Here is a 22,935-nt window from a genome sequence, read left to right as displayed (position 1 = left end):
GAGGAATAGGAAAGCCCTCAGTATTTCTGAGGTTAGAAACCCAGACAGGGCACTGGCCTGGCATTCTGTCACCTGTGAGGGCATGATAGAACAGAATAGTACAGTTGGAAGGGACCTTCAAACACCATCTAGTCCAACTGATGTCTGTATGGCCACTGAAACAGCCTTAAATTAATAATATGCCACTCCAGCAATGAATAGCAAAGGCTCTGAACCCCACGGTTCACCCCATATTGTTTTTAGAATCCTGTAAACAGAGAAGACAGCTCCTGATACAGAGACAACAATCTAACAGGCAATTAAACTACCAGATTAATAACTGCAATGTTTTAAGAGCAGTTTCTGACCTCAGTTATACCACTACCAATCTACTGCAACGTCCTCATAATTCACTAATGTGTTGTTTTTTTTTCTACAAAGTTCCAGACTAGGTATGAAATACATCTTTTATTGTGCATTAAATAAAAAACATAAAAATTTTTTGCATCAATCAGTTCAATTTTCTGGATGCCAGGATACTAAGAGATATGTGGACATCTGTGACAGAAGAAAAGTGCTTGCTTCTAGAGCTGACAGCTCACATAACTAACGCTTCATCTACCATATGATCTATTGGAGACCGTGATCAATCATAGCTGTGATTTGCAGACTTAGGCATTCCAATTCATGTAAAAACTTTGCAATGTAACACAAGACTATGAAGAAACTGTTATAATTATCTGTTACAGGAGTAACAGGAGTAACAGGAGTGTGTTCAACATCATCTGCTGTTTCCTGGCAATTCCAGGCATTTCCACCTTTCCCCTTCTTCCTTGCTCAATAAGAAACTGGAAAACTATATCAAACAGTACCAGACTATTAAACCATGCCCCAGTGACAGCAACCCTACTGCCGAATTCCTCAATATAAGCCAAATATTTTGTTGATAGTTACATATGACAAATCCCTTATCTCATTTATTCAATCTTGTTATATATACTGGCATTATTAATATTTTCCTGTATAAAGCCATTCCTTTTGCTATATTTTTCTAAAGTAAAAGATGCTTGTGTATAATACATTGAAGTCAATATATGCACTGTATTTTTGTTGTCCATTATGCTAATATTTTATTCTGAAACAAACCTCCAAAGGCCTGCTATAAGCAGACAGCAGATGGAGGTGATGAATGCATCCATACATAATCATGGCTGCTTTTATTCTTTTTAGTGGCTGGAAAACTTCCATAACATGTATTTTGTTCATGTACTCATACTCATTTCTGATCTACTCTGAGAAGTTCTCAGAATCAAAACTACATAGAACTGGAACTGAATGTATTTTCCATTTTCAGGGAAGATTTATTCTTCAGAAAGGTGCAATGGAAGACTTGGGAGCATTCATTCAGCAGTGTTGAATGTTGCCTATGAGGATGTGAACTTTTTTGACTTTGTGGAAAGTCAGTGACGATGGAAACACTCAGGGCTTTGATGCTAAAACTGACCTTTGATAATTAGCTAGAAGAAGGGAAAAAAAGCAATCTATTACATGCATGAATAACCTTATCTTAATTGCCAGCAAATGAAACCAGCCTTCTTTTTTTAATGCCTCAGACTTCATTCACCTTAAAAACTTATGCTTATACTTGCAAGTTGGTACTTGCAGGAAACTGAAGCTCAGGAGAGCTCAGTTAAGATGACTAGAGCCAAATGGACCCATTTTGACACAGGCATGGTCAGACAAAGAAAGAGTAAATGCTTTGATGTTAATCCCAGCTCAAGTGAGAGGGCACCTATAACGAAACCCCATCACAAAGCACTGACTCTAGCAGTAAACTGTTGCCAAGAAAAGGAGATTGAGTTTCACTCAGGTAAAAATGTTAGATTAGCACTGTGCCAATTCAAGATTTTGGTTTATTTTCACATCCATCCCTAGAATGAAATAAGGCTATATGATAACATTAATGGAATATTGAAAGAAATATTATTAAATTTGGAAAAATGATCTTCTGGCTTCAGAACTTGACATTTTTACTGAAAATTTCAGTTACCGTGGGAGTTCACAACAATTTGGTTCCACCGTGCTCTTTTATAGGTTTTCATGTGCACGCAAGTCTTTCAGAAACCCCAGAGTTGCAGAAGTCATATGAATATAAGTCCCAGTCAGTAACAACTGTAAAACTTCACAGCAGGGTTTGCTGTTTCTGCTTGGGACAGGATCCTTGAGTTGCTGATATTGGCTTCTGGATAAATACTAAACCACAATTAGGGTCCTTTGCCCCCCACAGAGAGTGAAAGCAAGAAACAGGGAGAGGAGAGAAAGAAAGAGGAGGAAAAACAGATGCCTGCAGCTAAAACTCCTCATGTTGTGTGTGAGCAAACACACTGCAGCAACGCAGCACTATTTCATTAAGGTTTTCAATGGACAGCAGGCAGTTGATATCACTCACAACTCATCACATTGACCAAAAATAAAAATAAAAAAAAGGAGGGGGGAGGAAGCTGAAAGCTACAGAACTGTAGCACCCAGAAAGGTTAATTACCAGACACTTTGAAACAATACAAACACAGCTCTGAATTATTATTACCTTTTTTACAACTCAATGAAAAGTTTGTCAATTCCACAGAAAAGACATATAGCCAAACCTACACCTCCTTATCAGTTTTGGTAGTCTGAAAGTGTCTCTCTCTAAAAGTGTATTTACTCGCAGTTTGGATTATGAAACTACTATGGAATATTTAAGTTCTCAATACAGTCTCTATACACGATGGAGTTATTTTAGTATATTTAAACAGGTAAACTTAACTCAGTATGGGAACTTCTAGGTTCCATCTCTTCTGTGAGACTAGGTACAAGGGACAAAAGTCCACTAGTCTAAATAGATAAAAGATATTTTAAAATAAATAATACCAATTCCAAACATCCAAAAACAAAAGGCAAGTCTAAAACAATCATAACATTGGCTTTAAAATCTTGACAGGAAGAAGGAAACAGGATTTGTCTTTTTACTTTCATCCTTGTGAAGTACACCTTTCAATCTTTTCTTTGTAATCCACAAGAGCCAGTACTCATTTTAAAATATAATTTAAAAGCTTGAATTCTGGGTAATTAGATGAATCCAGGAACTTGGTTTTGACTTTTGGAGGAAGAGGACTGAGGTGTGGTAGGAGGCTCTTGGTAAATCATGGAATGCCATAAAATCTGGGGTGAGCAAAATGTTATATAATTTCTTTTTTATAAACAGTTGTACATTCCTGAGCCTTACACTAAAAAAGTGTTAATTGTATGTGGCTCTTGAAGACATTACCTTATAAACAGATATCAAAACACTTCATGAAAGTAAACAAGACCAGTACAATTACTTTACAGATGGAAAAAATGAGTCAAAAAGGATCGAAACAACCTGACAAAGGGAGCATCCAGCAACAGCCTCATATTAATGCTACATCTCAAAAATTCCACAGAAGTATTCCTTACCAAATGCTGTCTCAAAATAGTAATCTCTACACTTACGGAATTTAGTCATAGACAATAAATTGACCACCTTAAATAAAAGGCAAACTGCAAAGCCATGCAATGTCTTGCAATTTGTTCATACATTTTTTCTAAAAATCCTGTTTCAACAGCTAGCATAACCACCTGGTAAGAACCATTTTCTGCAAGCTTCAGATTTGATCCAAATATAAAAACCTGTTCATATTGTCTTTTTGATTATGCAAAGCTTTCAGGACTTAAATCAGAGTAAAAACACACCAAAAAAAAATTTAATTGCTTTCACTGTGTGTCTTTCACACCAATAAATTAAGTAAGGGCAAAGTATAAAAAGAAAAGGGAAAAGTAGGAAGGATAATTTCAATGTAGTGATTAGATTCCTCATGTACTTGTCACTAAGGCACTGTGAAACATTAAATCATCGGAAGACCCAGCCATAGCACAGCTGTTGGTAGTTTAGCAGTATGATACACCAAGATCTCCTTCTCAGTAACATTTCTTTGTCTTTGCTCTAAGCAGTGGAAAAAATCAAGGGGTGGCATATCATTAAACTGAATATATCAAGTAGAATACGTTTTCAGTATTTAGTTTAAATATTGGCAATTAGCATCAAAATTTTAGGATGTAATCCTTGGAAGACTTATGTGAAAGCTTAAATTTACTCAAATGCTTAAAGTTTATAAAATGTATAAATCATTGACTGTCTAAGACACCGTTTAGTCCTTGTGATATAAAATAACATCCCTTTATAGTATTGCATTGCTGTCACTATTTTTGCAATAGGAACTTCTTGGAACCTCACTCTGACTACATGGGCAAGGCAACATTTCCAAAAACACACGTGGACACTTCATGCAGGAAAAGCTGGACACGGGAACATTCACAATTTTCAGAATTACAGTTCAAGGTTTACAAATCTCAGTGATTTGGGAATATAAAATCATTTGGCCGATTATTTACAGGTTACAATTATGGCTGCGTTATGGTCTGCCACATACAACAAGATGTTAAGTTCTGAAAGAAAAAAAAATATTTTTGAATGGAAGCTTAGCCCTAAAAAAAAACAAAAACCAAAGCACAAAAAAACAGCTTACACTTGTAAAGGCTAAACTATATTTTAGAAAGACAATATTCACAGACAGCTTCCGTTCATTATGAAGCATGTTTCTAATTTCCTACTGCTGACTCACAGCAATTAAACTAGGAAACATAGTCCGGATAGAAAGACTCTGGCAGGCAACTCACCGCTGGCTGATAAGCTTATTCACAATGGCGAAATTGGCTCTAGGGGCAAGAAATGAGGTGTCATGAAATCCTACAAAAGAACAGTTTTCATGTGCTTTAATTTGAAAATTACAGAAAATGGAAAGAGATGTATGGAATAATTATGCTGACAACACTGTGCTTTTAGTGACAGAAGACAAAGTCAGAACAAAAACAAGCAACTGAAAACAGAAGCAAGCTGGATAAAGCATTAGGTTCTTTTCCACCTGAATGTTTCTTTAATGAAGCAGTAATCTCTGTCTCCTGCATTAAAGAAAAAGGTTTGCATAAAAAAATAAAATCACTGTTCTTCCAAATGAAAGCAGCAAATATGAAAAAACAAAACAAAACAAAAAACCCACGCACATTTAAAGTGACAAGTTGCAATGGTGCGAAGCACAACAGAATTCAAGTAATAAATGAGGCTTTTGCATAGGATCTTGAGAGACATCCAGTTTTCAACAGTTAGGCAAATATATATACTCACAGAAGTTTCAGTAATGCTCTGTTGTAGCAATTGCAGAGATATTTCCAAACCTGTAACCTTTAATTGCTTGTGTTTTTTATTTCTTTATTCATTGAAATCAACTGTGAATCTGAGTGGCCACTGTACCAAATGACAGAATAAAGAAGTCTCAGGTAGTTGATTCCAGGCCCCTGTTCCTATGTTTGCACAGCAACATAGACCTGGCTATGGCACACCACAGAAATGCAAGGTCCCAGAGAGCTGCCTGTAACCGGCAAGCTGGGACAATGCATCAGTACCATCTTTATCACGCTCTTATAAGTATGACCAGGACAAGAATTAATAAAAGAAAAAGCCACTTCAGCTTTTTCAGCTATTTAAACGAAGGGAACTTAACACCTTTACCTGTATCTACGCCAGAATAATAGCATTTTTATATTTTAGATGGTCCCATTCTTTTTTTTTTTTTCTCCTCGTGTCCTATCCATCTCAGAAACCTTCTTTTAACTGGAGCTTTAGCTAAAACAAACAAAAAACACATAAATTTGCTTCCCAGTATTAAATCTCCCTCCTCCCTGGCCCCCCTCCTTTTTTTTTTTTTTTTTTTTTTAAATCCTTTCTAATGGTACTGTTTTTCATTTGGTAGAGAGTTTCTACAGCTTTCAGAAATAGGTTCTCTCAAACACTGCATAAGTAGATTTTGTCTGGGATTTATACTGCTCTGCATTTGATATCATGTCTATTGAATCCAATTGCCAAGATATGCATTTTTTCTGGGTAAATGCTTTCTAAATTGTGAGGGGAAAACCATACATATTGTTTTTTTTTCATACAGCCAATTTTTACAAGCCATTTTGTCCATGTATCTTCTCTTCCTTTTATAAAATAGGTGTATTTCAAATTTATTTGGGGTATTTCAAATAAGATTTAGTTTTTACATAAGTGCCCTTCAAAGATGGAACAAACAGCACACGTTACTGGTATTTCAGATCACCAGTAATACAGAATATTTTGTGTTGTAAGATCATGCATGTTGAAGAACACTAGGAGTTAGTTTATATTACAAAGAGTACTTGCAAGAGATAATGGCATAATCATCATTAAGGTGTAAAATGCAAAACTATTGGTCTGGGCAAGCCTTCCAGGCCAGACAGGCTGTACCTGAAGTCGGGGATTTTCAACAGCCGAAGCAAGAAATAATTGTTTCCCACTCTGTCCCTGGGCATTTGGAGCGAAACAAATAAATGAAATAAATCTCTGATTGGTAGCCAACTGCAGAAAGAAATACTGAATACTAGTAGAAACATTGCACAGGAACAAACACTATGTGCCTAGTTTTCTAAGTAAAAGTCTGTGTCTGAATAAAGATACGTACATTTTAAGTAATAACATATGTGAAACTACAGAGCTTACAAATATTTTACAATCAAATACAGAAATGAACATGATTTTTTTTCCATATGCAGACTATGTTAATGTCCATAACCATCTTATTGCCATTGAAAATTCTCAAGCATATAGCAATATTGCTTAGAACTCTGAGACTATTTATCATTCTCAAGGTCAGATGCTTATCTACAACCAGCTAGACCTTAATCAGTACTACTGCTGTGTGACAGTAAACATCTCAGACTGTGGATTCTTTTTCATGCTATGAAGAAAATAGGAGAGTGGGAAATGCCATCTTACCTGAATACTGTAGAAGCACTTACAGTTCCCTGCTATTGGTCTCTACTGCTTGTCTATTTTTTTTCCTCTTACATTTCATGTCTCATCTATCCCATAATAAACTTCTCCTAAGTTGATAAAGTTATATAAACATTATACTCTATTTTTCATGAGCATTCTCCAATGAAAGAATTTCAATATCCTTGGTTATGGACCTCTGAACTCCAGACAGGAAATCACAGCGGCATCTGAAGCCTGAGATCTACCAGTCCTATCAGTCGAAACATTTAAGTGTTCATGAATTCAGTGACTAAAACTTATGAACTTAACTTAAAATTAACTCCATTCTCAGCAATTAAAACATCTGATACTTCAAAACTGTTCTATTCATGAAGAAGAGAAAAAAAAATCAGCAACTATATTATGAATTATTTTCTCAGCTCTTTTCAGGACATTGCATGATGTGCTTTGTTGCCTCAAAGTTTTCTCTACATTAAACATAAAACATTACCATATTTTAAAATTTAATGAACAAGTCATAAAGAAATTACAAAGGAGCTGTGAATGAAAGTTACCTTAGAAGTGTCTTAGGTAGGTGAAGTTTAATGTTGGCTTTAAAATAAGTAGTTTAGCATCTGTCAACATAATCACCTACCTTTTATTATCAAGACATTTTCTTTTGGGTTAGATGCACTATATTCTATGGAAATTGCAGTTTGCAAAATTATCTTCCAAGGAGCATCCAGAAATCTATTTGCTTTGGTGTGCCAGCATCTACATTTCAAATACTAACACCAAAATATTTTTTCTGTCTTTATATATAAGTAGAGGAAGTATCACTATTGGATCACCAAGTACCTACACTTTTCAGGGCATTTGATATTTGACATTATCTTACCTGTTCTTCATGCCTCTCCCTAGCTAAATACCCTATCCGTCCATATACATCTCTGATTAAATATCCTCTCCACCCACAATAATGGGGCTACTGACTACACGGTTTTGGTTTGAGACAGCACAGCCACATGAACTATAAGCCTTAAGGCAAGATATATAGTTTGTACTTCATTTGGCTACATGACACTTTCTACATGCAGATAATCTTCCTTTTGATATTTCCATGTGCTATTTCTTCTAAATGGATAAACAGCTTATTTTGTATTACAACATTACGATTAGTTTAACAGAACCTCCTGAAAATATTAAAAACCTATTAATAATTTTTCAGTTTTATTCAGATGAAGCTTTACACTTGAGAGCATAAATTTACCCCCATGTGAAATGATATTAACACTAAAGGAGGTAATCTCATTGTCTTAAAAAAGATATACAACTTCAATCCTTCCAGAATCCTCTGGAGGTATCTCTCTGTCTCTCTTAACCATAAAATTAACAAATAAATAAATTTCTAATGACAGATGCTTTAAACCTTACCTACATTAGGTACTTAAAGGTAGTCTACGGTTTAGAACATGGACATTCACGGTGGGCATATTCAAGGCATAAGCATGTCTTTGAAGTCCGGATATAACTGCTGGTATTTAGCAAAAACCATGGTATGGATAAGCTCACATATAAAAGAAAGGCTTTTAAAACACAAATTAAAGTGGGATATCCAACTTGCAGTGGCCTGAACTTACTAGTTAAAATGCCTTATTTGAACTGTGACCTAAAACTAACAATATCATTGCACCAAACCACTAGCAAGCATTTATTTTCAGATTATTAAAATTATATCCATAATAAAAAACAAAATATATCCATCATAAAAAAATAAAATACTGCGATATGGTTAAAAATTGCTTCTGGATAAATATTTTAGATATTAATAATATAACTTTTGTTTAAATTTTGTATATTGTGCCATTAATTATTATTATTTCTTAATTATGTTTTAGCACCAGCAAATAATTAATTTTCATCATACTTTTCAACTTGAAAGACTTCAAGAACCTAAAGGCATTCTGTGAAAGCTTTGAACTTTCTATTTCCTTTGTACTTTCCATTTCTCTCCCCTGGTCTGCTGGTTCATGCTTACACGCTTAAAGATACAGCAAAAAGGTCACAAGTAAAAAAGGCAGCTCAACCAGCACCGAAAACAAAACATTATCGGAGCAAGAAAAATGAGAAGTAAATCTCTATAAACATAGTTCACAAAGGCAACACAGACTGTTGTTGAAACAATTTAGTAAATGCCTCTGTAGTGACACTGTTGTCAGTAAAGCTTACATCTCATCTCCCAAGCTACTAAACCAAATGTCCTTGGCATTCCAGTTTTCTAAACCATATGAGTGAAATTAGTTCTCAAGTGGACTTAAATTACTACACCCTGATGTTTTGCAAATTTCCCTATGAATCTCTGACTTTTCAGATCAGAATCCTTCCTTTTATTTGTTATAGACAGCTTGGAAACATAAACCATTGGCTATTCCCTGCTAGGACTGTCATTTTTTACATAAAGAAGTAAAATCACCCAAGTATCTTACATTTTACAGTCTTCTAAAACAAAAAAGCTACCAAATTTATTTCAGAGCATTTCCAAACAGCCATGACTACATAATATCCAGGTGGAATAATCAGATTTCTGTAGCAACAATTCAACAAAGCACAACTAAAATCTTCCAGAAACTTGTTTAGGAACAAGGTTTTCAAACACACTTAGGATGCCTTGACAGTTACATACTTTACTATGGATCACTGCTGGTGATATATGTATGGCACTTTAGTCTACTATCTCAGCTATATTTTGCATGGCTTTTAAATTAACAGTATTATATTTTTAATGTAGAGCATGTGTGTCCTGGTTTCAGTTAGGACAGAGTTAATTTTCCTCCTAGTAGCTGGTAGGGTGCTATGTTTTGGATTGGGATGAGAAGAGCGCTGATAACATGCTGATGTTTTAATTGTTGCAGAGCAGTGCTTACACCAGGCCAAGGACTTTTCAGCTTCTCGCTCTGTCCTGCCAGCGAGCAGGCTGGGGGTGCAGCAGGAGCTGGGAGGGGACAGACCCAGGGCAGCTGACCCAAACTGGCCAAAGGGGTATTCCATACCATCTGACGTCATGCTAAACAATATATAGGGGTGGCTGGCCGGGGTGGGGGGGCCGGCTGCTCGGGGATAGGCTGGGCATCGGTCAGCAGGTGGTGAGCAATTGCATTGTGCATCACTTGTTTCGTACACAGTATTATTTTTTTTTCCTGTCTTAATAAACTCTCTTCATCTCAACTCACAGGCTTCACTTTCCCATTTCTCTCCCCCATCCCAGAGAGGGAGGGGGGAGGGTGAGCGAACGGCTGTGTGGTGTTTAGCTGCCAGCCGGGTTAAACCACAACAATGTGCCCAGAAATAGATCTACTGGTGTTGTTAGCAAAGCGTTTTTTTAAAAAAAGCAGTATTAGTCATATTAACAGCACTATTATAATTCTTTTTTTTTTTATGAATTAAGAAAAAAAAGTCAAGTTTCAAAGTATTACTGAAGGCAATTAGTAAGCAGCAAGTCTATTGCCAACAGTTTGCATTTTCAGTGCCAGTCATGAAATGACATATGGATAAAAGCAGACAGGCTGCTAGCTGGCAACAGCGTAAGTCAACAATGAAAAGGACAACATTAAAACAGTCAACATTAGTGTTTTCCATGTCAGGCTGTTGATGAGTCCTTGAAGAGATTCAAGGACTAAAGAAGCAAAGGTAAAGGGAAACCTTGGTACTGATAAATGCAAAGAGGCAATAGCAATAATGGCACTGGACTTGCTATTTTTCTCTCTGAAGAAGGCAGCAAACTCCTACACACATGGGAAAACAAGAGCAGGTGGCAAAAATGTGATGTGTGTGTAAAAGGACACTGAAGTTATTTGAGGTATGAATATCCAGATGAAATGCCACTGCTATATATGCAGAATATAATTTCTTGCCTGTGAGGAAATAAGGTCATACACTGTTCCTCTCTATGAAGATCCAGATGGAGTGGTTTTGATCATGTTATTACCCATAAAAAGTTACATTTTCTTGCTTTCTGCTTCTTCAGCCCCACAGGTCCCAATCCCCAAACACCACACCAGGGCTGTGACATGAGTGGTGAAATCCTGCTGAGGAATAAACACAACCAGCAGGAGCATGTGGCATTGCTCCTCAGGGAAAGAAGCAGTGGCCCTGAGCACAAGCAGCAAGCGCTCAGTGTAAAGGGCTGCTGCAGTCACTGAAATAACGTGTTTGCTTGTAAATTAGATCAGCCCAGCTGGGATGCATTGAGGAAGTCAATGCGAGTGCATTTGCACCATGGGATTTGGTTTCAGAATTATGTGAATTAGAAAATAATTTTGAAACAAGAGAGATTACTCCCAAGTAAAACCATGCGGTTCTTTCAACTGCCCGTGCTTGCCATTACGATCGCTTATTGTGCCTACTGGGCCGAAGAACGAGGCATAAGATGATATCATAGCCAGTTACATTTCTGCCTGTGTCATCTGTCATTGATTGGGGATTTCAGTCCCATAAATTCAGCAAACTGATGAGAGCACTGCTGCCCCCACTGCTGTGCTCTGATGAATCACTGCACGCTGCGATGTTGGCCTTTCTTTCAACTACGTCTTGTGAAGGCTGTTTCATCTCTGCATTACTTCATTGCCATCCTTGTGGTGTTGCCACCGCTTCAACGTGCTGCCAGATATTGCCATTCCACCTGTAGCAAATCTTAAAACATTAAGAGGTAAAAAAACTCTGAAAAAAAGATTCAGAAGAGAAAAATCATATCACTATTCTTGAAGAAGACCACTGAGCCATCCTAACCACATTGCAACATATCCAAAAAATTATCTGTTTGAAAGCATACCCAGAAGGAAGTGATAAATGAGTATATCACTACACAGATTACTTGATGTGACTTGCCAGATGCCATCCAAGAAGCTGGTTTTCTTGTATCTGTGCTGAGGCCCCTGAGCTTTTCAAAAAAGAACCTCCAGTATGTGGCAAACTCTTAACTGAAATTAGTCAAGATTACAAACACCTACTGTAGCAGTTTCTGCTTTTTGACAGGTGTGACTAATGAGTTACCAGCTCTTGTCATATGCAATGGACTTTCATTTGACAAAAAAATGAACTAGTTTAAGCTATCATCATCTCCAGTTGAATACTCAGGGTGCATAATGATGCAGGCAGTTGAGAGTGTCATAAAGAACTGAGGAAGACTGGCTAACTAAGGCATGTGTCGTGGTTTTGGCTGGGATAGAGTTAATTTTCTTCATATAGGCTTGTAGGATGCTGTGGTTGGATCCTTGGTGATACCACACCAAAGCTTTTGGTTGTTGCAGAGCAGTGCTCACACAGAGCCAAGGACTTTTCAGCTTCTCATGCTGCCCTGTCAGCAAGGAGCCTGGGGGGCTGTGATGGTGTTTGTCTTCCCAAGAAACTGTTATGCGTGATGAGCCCTGCTTTGCTGGAAATGGCTGAACATCTGCCTCATGATGGGAAGCAGCAAATGGAATTCCTTGTCTTGCTTTGCTTGCACATGCAGTTTCTGCTTTACCTACTAAACTGTCTTTACCTCATCCCATGAGTTCTTCTTACGCTTTACCTTTCCAATTCTCTCCACTATCCCACCTGGGGTGAGTGAGAGAGTGGCTGTGTGGTGCTGAGCTGCTGCCGAGCCTAAACCACAACAGCTTGTCAGATCCTTCACCTCATGGCAGGTCATTTCCATAGCTGGACAAGGACAATGTGATCAGTATTGCTACAGCACAGCCTCCACCTGTGTCTCTGTTGGATGTATGGGATTTTATTCTAACACTGACCATCCCAATTGATATCCAGACACTCCTTACTGCCTGCCACTGTCCCTTATGAGACACACTGCTGTTGTGCTCGAGGTATATGGGGAGTTGAAGTACTGCAAGTACATCATGTGAGTCTATGTTGTATGGATGGGTATTTCATAAAAGAAGGAGCATGTGTATCTACAAGGGAGACTGCAGTTCTGGTGGACAGGATGAAAGTTGACAGCACGTAGACAGATAATAAAAATGTATGTGGAAGAGATTAAACTGGACTTAAGAAATGTCACAGAAACTTCCCAGATAGACCAGGTAGTAGAGGCAGGAAAAAGAAGTTGTACATACCTAAACATACATAATGATATGCTGTAGTTCTGTATGCATACAATCACAGAGCTGTAGAGCCTGCCCTATGGCATTGCCCCGTGCAGATATTTGTGCTTCACTGCAGGTGGGTTAATCACCAAGTTGCCCTAGTAAAGCAGCCCTACAGATCTTCTGTGGAGCCAACCCTATCATCAATGGCTAAGGTTCTGTCTGAGATAGGAGAGACAGAAGGCATCACTCACACTACTGCCAGAAATCTGGCAACTTCTACACTAGGGGTTTCAAAGAATCTGGAAGCACAAGACAAAAACTTTAGAAGACAGTGGAAGAGCAAAGGTTGTGGTTATTTCACATAATCTGGCTTAGCAAAATCAAAGATTGGCCAGATTATTTATATTCTTCTTCTGTGCTTATGGTGTTGAGCACAGGAATACTTAAGGTAGAGGAGAGTGTGCAATCTATTCCAATTTCCACCCACTTGCTCTTTTGGAAAGGGGACACTGCCAAAATGTGCTCTGATGAGAGATACACACGTTTCAGCCCCATATAGTTTCATAGCCAGGAGGGATGAGCAGCATTTAATGCATGCCTCTTCACCAGCTGTTGGCAGGCAGGAGATCACTGCAGGATTAAGTAAACAAAAGCAATGCACTTAATAGCAGATCAAGGTACCTGTACAGAACCACGTTGCAGGCTCGAGGACTTGCAGCTAAAGGTGAAGATACAAGCATTGAGAGGGAGTGCAAGAAAGAAGGACCCAAAACAAGACAAAAATCATTGTTTGGAAGTGTTGTTATTGACGGAAACTTTTAAGATATAGCTCTAAGGATTTTGCTTGGCCTCTTCTACAGACTGAAGAGGAAAAATAAAAAGTAAGGACTACACTGCAGGGACCCTCAGCACTCTTCTTCCATCCCTTGCCTTCTCCCTCCTCTTTCTCTGCCTTGCTCCTATTCCTGTCAGCTCATCCATGCCTTGTACACTTCTGGTGACACCTTCAAGGTGTGGAGCACAGCCAGCCACTGGGGCAGGGTCCATGAGGTGAAGCTGATAAAGAATAGTCTGATTGTCACCATTTTGCTGCTAAGACAGAAAGCTGCATCACTGCTTTCCGTGTATTTTGTGCACACTTCACAGGCTCATAGCTGCTTACGCATCTGGGTGAGGCTAAAGGAAGAGGTACTACTCAAGATGAGTACCTTCTTCAAAAATGACAGAGGGGGTCTTGCAACACAGATTCAGGTAGGAAGTTGCAAGGAAGTTTCACAGAGTTTCACAGCTGGGAAAGGCAATGACTCAATGACTGAGAGCTACTCAGCAAGAGGCAATCTTTGTGAACACAGCTGAAATGAAGTCGGTTTATTAATTGTATGAAAGGTCACAAAAATAGGTCACAAACGCAACAGGCTATTGTAGCATGGGAACAACGAACAAAGCATATTCTGCTGTGAGGCAGAGTCAGAAGTCCAAAATCTGAGTTAATATTGAAGTGTGAGTTACCAGTGAAGCGCTTTCCTAACAGAAATTGGTGTTTATATATAAATATATGTATCCTCCCACCATTTTTCTTTTATATATAATCATTTGCTAAAGATTATGATGAAAGTGTCTAGGAAATTGAAGACAAATGGTTCACTTTAAGAGCGGAAGCTATACTGATTTTACTGGTGGTCGTGTGCTGGTAATGAGGAATCCTGAAAACTAAAGATTTAAATATGAAACACACTCTTATCTTCATTACCATATGTTCCAAAAACAAATGCTACCTATGGTCTTACTAGCAACATCAAAGCTTTTGAAATTTTTGTGAAAGTCTTACATTTTCCACTTGGCTCAAAGACACAGAGGAAGGCTCTTCAAAGCCTTTGGGAATACATTGTAAGCACAGTTATATTAATAAGAAAATGCCCTGGCCTTGTAACAAAAAGACCAGCTTGCACATTATATCCAAGTCCACGGGGACATATGCAGGTGGACTAATAGGCAAAAATACCGATACCAGCTTATTTCCATTTCAACAGGAGCCTGATACAACATATTAGATGAGAAAGTTGGAAATCTTTCAAAGAAAAAACTGTTTGGTATTTTAAAAGCAACTATCTTTTTAGCATATTATGTGGAACTGAAGGCCAGAGGAAAAGATTGTTATTGAAAATCCTCATCTTTTTTCTTTTCCTTCTTACTCAGATAGTGCCTGACAGACACATGTGAAAATGTAGATTTTAACCTTTCAGATATCTACTTCACATAATTTCAGTGAGTGTAATATTATACTGTCATATTTCTCCGTGAGGCAGTTGATGATGTTGATGAAACAAATGGCATCTCATGATTACAGAGGAAATGCCACTGATTGACCAAGAATTCAATTATAGGCAGCTCAGGAAGAGAATGTGAAAGATTCCACAGCATTGCATTTTAAGACACAATACACTACTATGGAAGTAACCAAAAAGTGTAAAGCTTTTTACCCAAAACAGAAGTTTCTCTCTTACACCTTTGAATATATCTCAAATAGAAATGGCTATGCTAAGCATTTAAAATTACTTCTGTCAAAAAAAAAGTTCAAAAACTTCACATTACTTGTAAAATTTACAATTCTATCTATCTCAAAAACATCATGATTATATCTTTTAAGTGGATTCCTATTCTACTATTTCCAAATAATGCTACAAGTAGTCCATAAATAATAAGCAAGATACAGATCGGTGTTTGTGGTTGAGAAGCAACGGCTCTGACAGTGCCAATGATACCTTCTGTTAAAATAAAATATTGTTTCACAGCCAAAAATAACGTATGTGAATATGTGTATAATTGACTCTCTAAAACTCACGGCATGCTATGACAAAGCATTCAAAACAACTGATAAGAACTTTAAAATTCTGAATGTAGAAGTGAAAATATAAAGTGGGGCTTAATACTCGCTGTGAAAGGGATCTGAAACAAAACCGTGTGAAATTTAAATCACATACTACTTCCTATTTGTTCCAAAGTGCATCTACTCCACATAAAGTTCTGAAGTGGACTGCCTTATCAATTTTCTGCAGAAGAATTACATTGAAGGAACAGTTTAAATTTAGTTTGCACCAAAAGCCCAAGGCGAGCAAAATGTCTAAGTTAGTAGTAAGAATGCCTCTTTGCCACTAGGAGAGATAATGAATCCTATTACTAAAACACAGCAGTATGCCTAATTGTGAAGTCACATGCAAGTTATGGCTTTAACATTAGCATTTTTAATTTTAATCCATTTTTAATATAGTTTCCTAGCAAATTGGTACATAAAAAATGTAAAGAGGAAACAGCAGGCAACAATCAGCTCTTGATTATGCACTCAGACTCTGAAGGGGTTGGATAACCTAAGTAACCCCAAACCACGTATAATACAAAATATGAGTAATATTAGGCCCTAAGAACACATAGCAAGGTTGTTACAGATGAGCATGGAGCACAAACATCCCCAGGGAAGCACCCAGCAAGCAGTTACAAGCATATTGTGCATTCAGTTTGGACATTGCTGCACTTCTCCTGCAATGAAAGCAGCTCAGGCAGAGCCAGCTCCGGTATCTCTGCACCAGCAGCACATTTAACCCTGAAACTGAGTAATGCATCCATGGAAAATTAAGACCTGGCCATACCTGGCTGTTCTGAGTCCATTTGTTAAATGTGTCACCTGCAACTGTGGCTACAACAAATGAATGGAAGTTTCCCTTGCCGGGTATTGTGTATTGAACAATGTTTTAACTGTTCAGATCTTCAGTGCATTAGCTATTTTTTCAATTTAAAGACTAAGATAACATTTCTCCTAACAAACTTTCACCCAGTATTATGGATGTTGCTTTAACCTGCCATTTTGTTTCTATTAGTTATTAAGTTTTGTACATATACTCAGGATGGAGAAGTAATTTACACTGAATTGACTCAATGCATTTTCTTTCTACTTTCCTTTCCTTCCATTCTATTTCAAACACATTTATTCGTGTAATTCCTCACCTCAGTTTTAATTCTGCAATACACTGTATTCTCCACTTACTCACATGCTTAGTGCAGCCCTAATAAATACCTTGCAGATTCATATTAACTTCTCTGATTGCCTAACACTATATTTAAAGCAAATGGTAATCCCAATATGTCCTAGAGATGATGGGAGCAGTAAATCACACATTTAAAGTGTATTAAAATCTTCAGGTGTGAGGGACTATAAATGTTTAAAATATCACTACTGAATACTCACTGTGGGATATAAGACTAATTGCTGTTATACCTCCTCATAATCTTATACTACCATTGTCTCTGGCAGAAAATAAACAATATGCTGGAGCCTATTTGTCTTGCTTCAGTTAGGAGACCTAGAAATATTTTTAGTACAAACTGTGAGAACAGCTACCAAATACAAAATATGACTGAAGGGTACTGCTAAACTCGCTGACTAGTTGACTGAATATCATGTTAATGTTATTTTGTATTTACCTGTACAAGACGAAGGATTTTGAGACTACAACCTACTACGCTCTTTTCATCAACACACGCTAAATTTGTAACTTCCCCTTAAAATTACTAATATTTAATAAATAATATAGTTAGTACCATTTTAAATACAAAAATTGGACTTGACTTTTAAAACATTCAAGTGTTTAAGAATTCTATGCAGCTAATTTTCCTGAATATCTACATTAAAGCTCAGTAATAATAAAATACAAAAACAAGAATGCATTGGGTAACAACATACTTATTAAAAATTAAAAAACATATTTTAACGACAGGATAATTCAGTGCTGAATGTACAATGTAAAGTCATTTTAAGCTTAATGTATGTAGCTGTATGGGTACTGCGGTTCAGCAGCACGGTTAAAGAAACGTTATTAGACCGACACTTTTCTGCAGAGAAATATGCTGCTATTATCTCAGTGGGAGATAACCCTGGCCTTTAACTTGAAATAACTCAGCAAGTTACCTTCCTGATAAACAATGCAATATTAATATCACAGCTGGGAGCAGTTCTCTGAACACTCACAGCAGGGATCAAATTTGTTGCTCAATTTTTGTTGGAAATATAGCATTCCTTTCTAACGGACATATTTAGCTTCAAGAAAGAGGAACAGGTAGAGTTCAAGATATAATTAATTTTATATCAAATTAAAGGACAAAACAAACCACGGAGCAACAATTATTAAATTATAGCATGCACAAATGTTAAAAACTCTTCAAACCATGTGTGATGGTATGATGCAAGATTCTTAAGTTTAATATACATGTTAGTAGTACACAAATAAGCATATAAAAAATGAAAAAAAAACTTAGGGAAACACTTGTGTGTGAGTTCAATTTATGGTCTCAGAGATAACCAACTTTTTTTTTTTTGAATCCACTTTAAAATACATCAGTGATAATCCTAAGCATTTTGTATGCTTCTAAAATACAAGAAACAATGCTGTTTTAAATTGGAAAGGGTGAAAAGTCCAACATGGTTATTTATTCCACTTTTGAACATCACCGATCTTAACAGACCACTTCTATACCTTTTAAACCACAAGAACATCATGCAACACACACCATTTTGCAACAGACTGAAATCAAATACAACGCAGAAGTGCAGTAGGCTACTCCACTCAATTTCCAGATTATTGCTACTTGCATAATCAAGGAATTCTCTTGAAAAAAATAATAAACTGTACTTATCATGAGAATTTCATAACAAGATATTTTCCAATAGCAAGTGGTGACAAATGCAGCTAAATGTTATGTTATTTCATTCTAAGCTTAATTTTAACCGTAGCTCATTTTGGCATTCATCACAGTTCTTCTTCCCTTCTATTAACACCTGAGATACAAGTCCACTGAAAAACTCAAGAATAGAAAAACAGAATTTTCCAAAGGAAAAACACATGCTGCAGGTCAAATTTGAAAACTGCTGATTCTGTCTCTGATGTTTAACTAACAACATTTCATTATCATTGTGAGGATTTTTGTTTTGCAGTAGTCAGAGTTTTAAAAGCAACTTATACATAAATTTCAAAGAGCAAGCTAGTATCTGTTTGAAAAAAAAGTCTTTGTGAAAAAGAGACTTTATTCTAAAATATGTAAATGCCACAATAATGATAAAGTCTCATTGGATGTTCTCTATACAATTCTAACATTTTTTCCCCCCAGAGGCTCAGATGCAGAAAATAAAGGTACTGGGAAAATTAGACGAATGTTAACACTATCAAATAAGAGTACACAACAAAATTATACCTTGATCATGTTAGCAAGCAAACACAGGAAGAACACAGCTGTTCCTAGAATGGACAAGAAGGCCTATGTAAACTACCAGCAAATAAGAGCAAATCACAAAAAGAATAAACTGATTCTGGGTAGAGCTAAGGCTGGATGTTTCAAGGTGGCTTCTAGCCAACAAAAGTAGTGACAATGGACAGAGTAATAGGCTTTAAATTGACATAGACATATTAACAGGACTATGTACACTTATTTATTGAGGCAAGGGGCTGGACCTGAGCATCTGCAATGCCATGTCCAGGCTTATGGCTTATTTTTCTACAAACCAACCAGTGCAGCTGAAAGTTGCACCGAGGCTGCGACAAAGCTATTTGCTTTGTTGTCTCAATAGGTCGCTGGAGGAAATCTAGTGTTTTATCTTTATCCTCTGCCTTAAGATATAGAATGTATTCTAAATAAAGATTGAGAGACCAGGTAATTCATCTCATCTGATTCTTAGGGATATTTGATTTCTAATTATATTTTGTTCTTTATTGATGAGATTTGAGTTACCATACCTTTCTTACAAACGTACACACTGGATTACGTAAAAAAAATTAGGTTCACTTCTCAGAGTGACTGCTAAGAGCTTTGCAGGAAGGAAGACTGACTGCGAACAGAGGAAACAAAGGTGCTGTCATTCATCTCCCACACAGCTGCGCTAGAAAGAACTGAGAATATCTAATTTCTGCAGACCATAGCAGAATGATTGCCATCAGCTCACAGGAATAAAATTATTACTGTATTCTATTAATTTACATATGCTTTAACCTATGTGAAAACGCATCAGACCATAGCCAATTCCTCACTGGACCTTACTGGATACAATCCTTCATACTCTTCCTCAGCAGAACCGCTCAAATGTTAAGAATTTGTATTTTGGGGTCCACTGCAGTATTGCAGGAATTACATCTGCCAAAAAGTAGATTTTCAGAGAATGAAAAACAATGAGGTGTACAATGCTACAAAACAGGCAATTCTGGTGATTTTGTTAACACAAAGGCATGCAACACTAATTAAAATATAGGATTCCACGTTTTATTGCATAATTTTTCATAAAAGTTCTGTAACAAAATGAAGCTAAAGGCTGCAGCTATCCTCCCTAAGCTCTTCCATCCTATAAATATAGCAGATGAATAAAACTTTCATGACAATGAGAAGTTAAATCGTCTACACAGATTGCCACTGGACACTTCTGCCTTCATCCTCACGTCATGCTGATTGTTGTTCATATTGCCACTATGAGCCAGGACCCAGAGAAATGCAAAGCATAACTCAGGATGCCAAACTGATCCGTTCATACCATACAACAGAATCATGTATAAAATCAAACTTTTGCAAATGTTCTACAGATGTTACTACGGAAACCTATTTTTTTTTTTATTTTATTTTTATTTTCAGAGAGTCTATTCCCATTTGTTAAAATGTTTTTAAGTTCTTTTAAGTCCTTACATTTTTTTGTAAGCTGAAAGGAGAAGTGAGGTAAAATTTCCTTTAACAAAAATCACTATAGTCCAGAAAAAATTCCACCCTCCGGCCAGGAAAAGGAGAATTACAAACACAGGGTGAAGCTGGCCAGACCAGTGATTCGGCAACCTCTGTCTAAAGATTTTTTGGCAAATACTTCAATAAAAAATTAACAAAATCACCACTCCCCAGTGATTTAAATAATGCAAACAGAAAGGAGGAACAATATATGATACATCATTTACAAACATATGGAAAAATGTGATGCGACTTTAAAATAACATAGGGAAATTAGAATTTTTTTTTCTTTCTTCATTGTGTCATACAAAAATATGGAGCTGCTCTGAGGGATTTTCAACTGGTTTCTGACAGAGTAAATAAATAGTTATTAGTACTAGAAGGTATAGACTGAATGTTTTAGGGCAGATATTCTATTTTGCAAAACTTGTTTCAACCGATTCTTTAAATGTCAAATAGTAAAGCAAGTACACTAAGAACACAAATGATAAAGTATTAGGCACAAAGTCCAAGGGGAACATACAAGTGAACACATCATGTTCTGGGGTTTCTATTACTGTTTGATTAAATAAACTGTATTTAGTCACTGTGAAAAGAAAATGGAAAAGGTCTCTCTTCTCAACTGCTTCTGTCCTCGTTCTCAGTTTCCCATGTCTTTGAAGCATCTCAGCTCCCTTCTTGGTGTGACAAACTTGGCTTTCCCAAGCCAGTCCAAGGAAAAACAGCGCTGGCACAAGCTGCCCCTTCTGGATGTCAGAAGTGAAGGACCGGTGGTGGGCAGCAATTTCCAACAGGCTGGTGAGCCTCCAGTGTAGCATCCCAGACTGAAGGCTGTCAGTACTACAATTGTGAACTAAGAGAAAGAATAATTTTAATAGTGATACTTAGGATCCTTGGGACCAGCAATTTTGGATATTTAAATTAAAATGCCAGTTCTGGTTTTGCCTCCTGTCTGTATGCAGCACTGTGATCATCACAGATAAATATCCTGTCTTTTGTTGCTGACTTCTTAACACGTGGCATGATTGAATATGATCTTTTTTCTCTCAAAGAATTCTTCTTGAATTTTAATGGCTTATGATTCTCTTGTTGTCTTTGAAGAGAATATTGTTTTCCATAAAAACTCAGTTCAATATTAAGTTTCACAAAGTTAACATGACAATGAGGTAATGCTAAAGTTGCACATCTAAAGCTAGAAACTCGAGTCCACAGAATACAGGATGGGGAATAAAAATAACTGAGCATTAATTTTTAGGATAGATGCTTTCTGTGTTTTCTTAAATATTTTTCAAGTTGGATAAAATTAGCCGTTTTCCCATTAATTTTTTAGGGAATTTTTCCAAGAAGAAAATTCATTAAATAATTGCATAGTAATATTAGCACAAATTATTTTATTTCAGTTTTGTAAGTTTATTGTCCCTAACTGAGAAGGACATAAATATACCTCACTACCTTAGTTGCTTTTATATGAAGTGAGGCAGAAAGTAACTGCAATAAACAAAAATATGGAGAAAAACAGACTAATATCTTAGCAGCTTTTATATTTTTGTCTGTAATAATAAATAAAAATGCATAAAGGTTTACTTTTTATGCTATAAGGGCAGCCACAACTTGGCTTTTCAGCTGGACCAAGGATTTGGATCTAAAGGAGAAACCAACAATAGTGAATGGAAACAAAGGACTTCGAGTATGTTGCAGAACTTATTCATGAAGGAATAAAAAAAATGAAGCCTTAAACAGCGAGATCATGTATTTCAGTCTCCATTTTAAAACATGAATTGAAAGAAAGAATAAGGAAGCGTGACATTTTACAAAGAAAATACAAACCTCTTTATCTCTATTACGCCACCCAAAGAACTTACACCGCTGTAGAACAGAATGTGACCATGGGAAGTAACAGTTAAGGAATGGAAACAAGGGAACCAGCTGTTTCCATATGTCTGGCAAGACAAGATGAGAAAACAAAGACAATTAAGAAAGAACCAAAGCTGCTGTCTTTTAAAGGTTTTAATTTTGATAAAAACAGAATAAATCATAAAATGAGGTAGAGGGATTGTCTGTTAAACCCCCTGAGAACAAAGTCTTCAACTGCTGGTAGAATGCCTTCCATTTAGAAGCAATTGTATAAGGCAACAGAGACTTTTAAATTAAAATAACAACAAAACTTAAAGGTAATGAATTAAACAAGAAAAAAGAAGAGTAAGGAGAAAACACAGTGGCAGAAAAACTAAGTGACAG

At 36.7% G+C, this 22,935-nt stretch overlaps 1 protein-coding gene across 6 annotated transcripts in view; it reads right to left on the bottom strand.

Moving 5' to 3' along the window:
- Positions 1 to 22,935, bottom strand: part of KCTD8 (potassium channel tetramerization domain containing 8) — an 89,347-nt gene that overhangs the window by 44,607 nt on the left and 21,805 nt on the right. The window contains exons 2-3 of one of the 6 annotated variants that reach the window (XR_014584520.1): positions 11,697 to 21,550; positions 10,592 to 11,584 (exon numbers count right to left, since the gene is read on the bottom strand). The exons of 1 other annotated variant lie outside the window; for it this stretch is intronic. Coding sequence is in view for 2 of the 5 variants with exons in the window: in XM_083836417.1 (XP_083692543.1) it covers positions 21,111 to 21,550 (440 nt within the window). In the remaining 3 variants the exon portion in view is untranslated. Of the gene's footprint in view, positions 1 to 10,591; positions 21,551 to 22,524; positions 22,638 to 22,935 lie in introns of those variants that run through there. 4 more of the 6 variants (XR_014584521.1, XM_083836418.1, XM_083836417.1 and 1 more) reach the window with 4 other exon arrangements.

The sequence above is a fragment of the Anser anser genome, assembly GCF_964211835.1.
Source record: "Anser anser genome assembly, chromosome: 4".
Lineage (NCBI taxonomy): Eukaryota > Metazoa > Chordata > Aves > Anseriformes > Anatidae > Anser > Anser anser.
The sequence above is the reverse complement of the archived record's forward strand: the minus strand, read 5'-3'. Positions and strand labels throughout refer to the sequence as shown.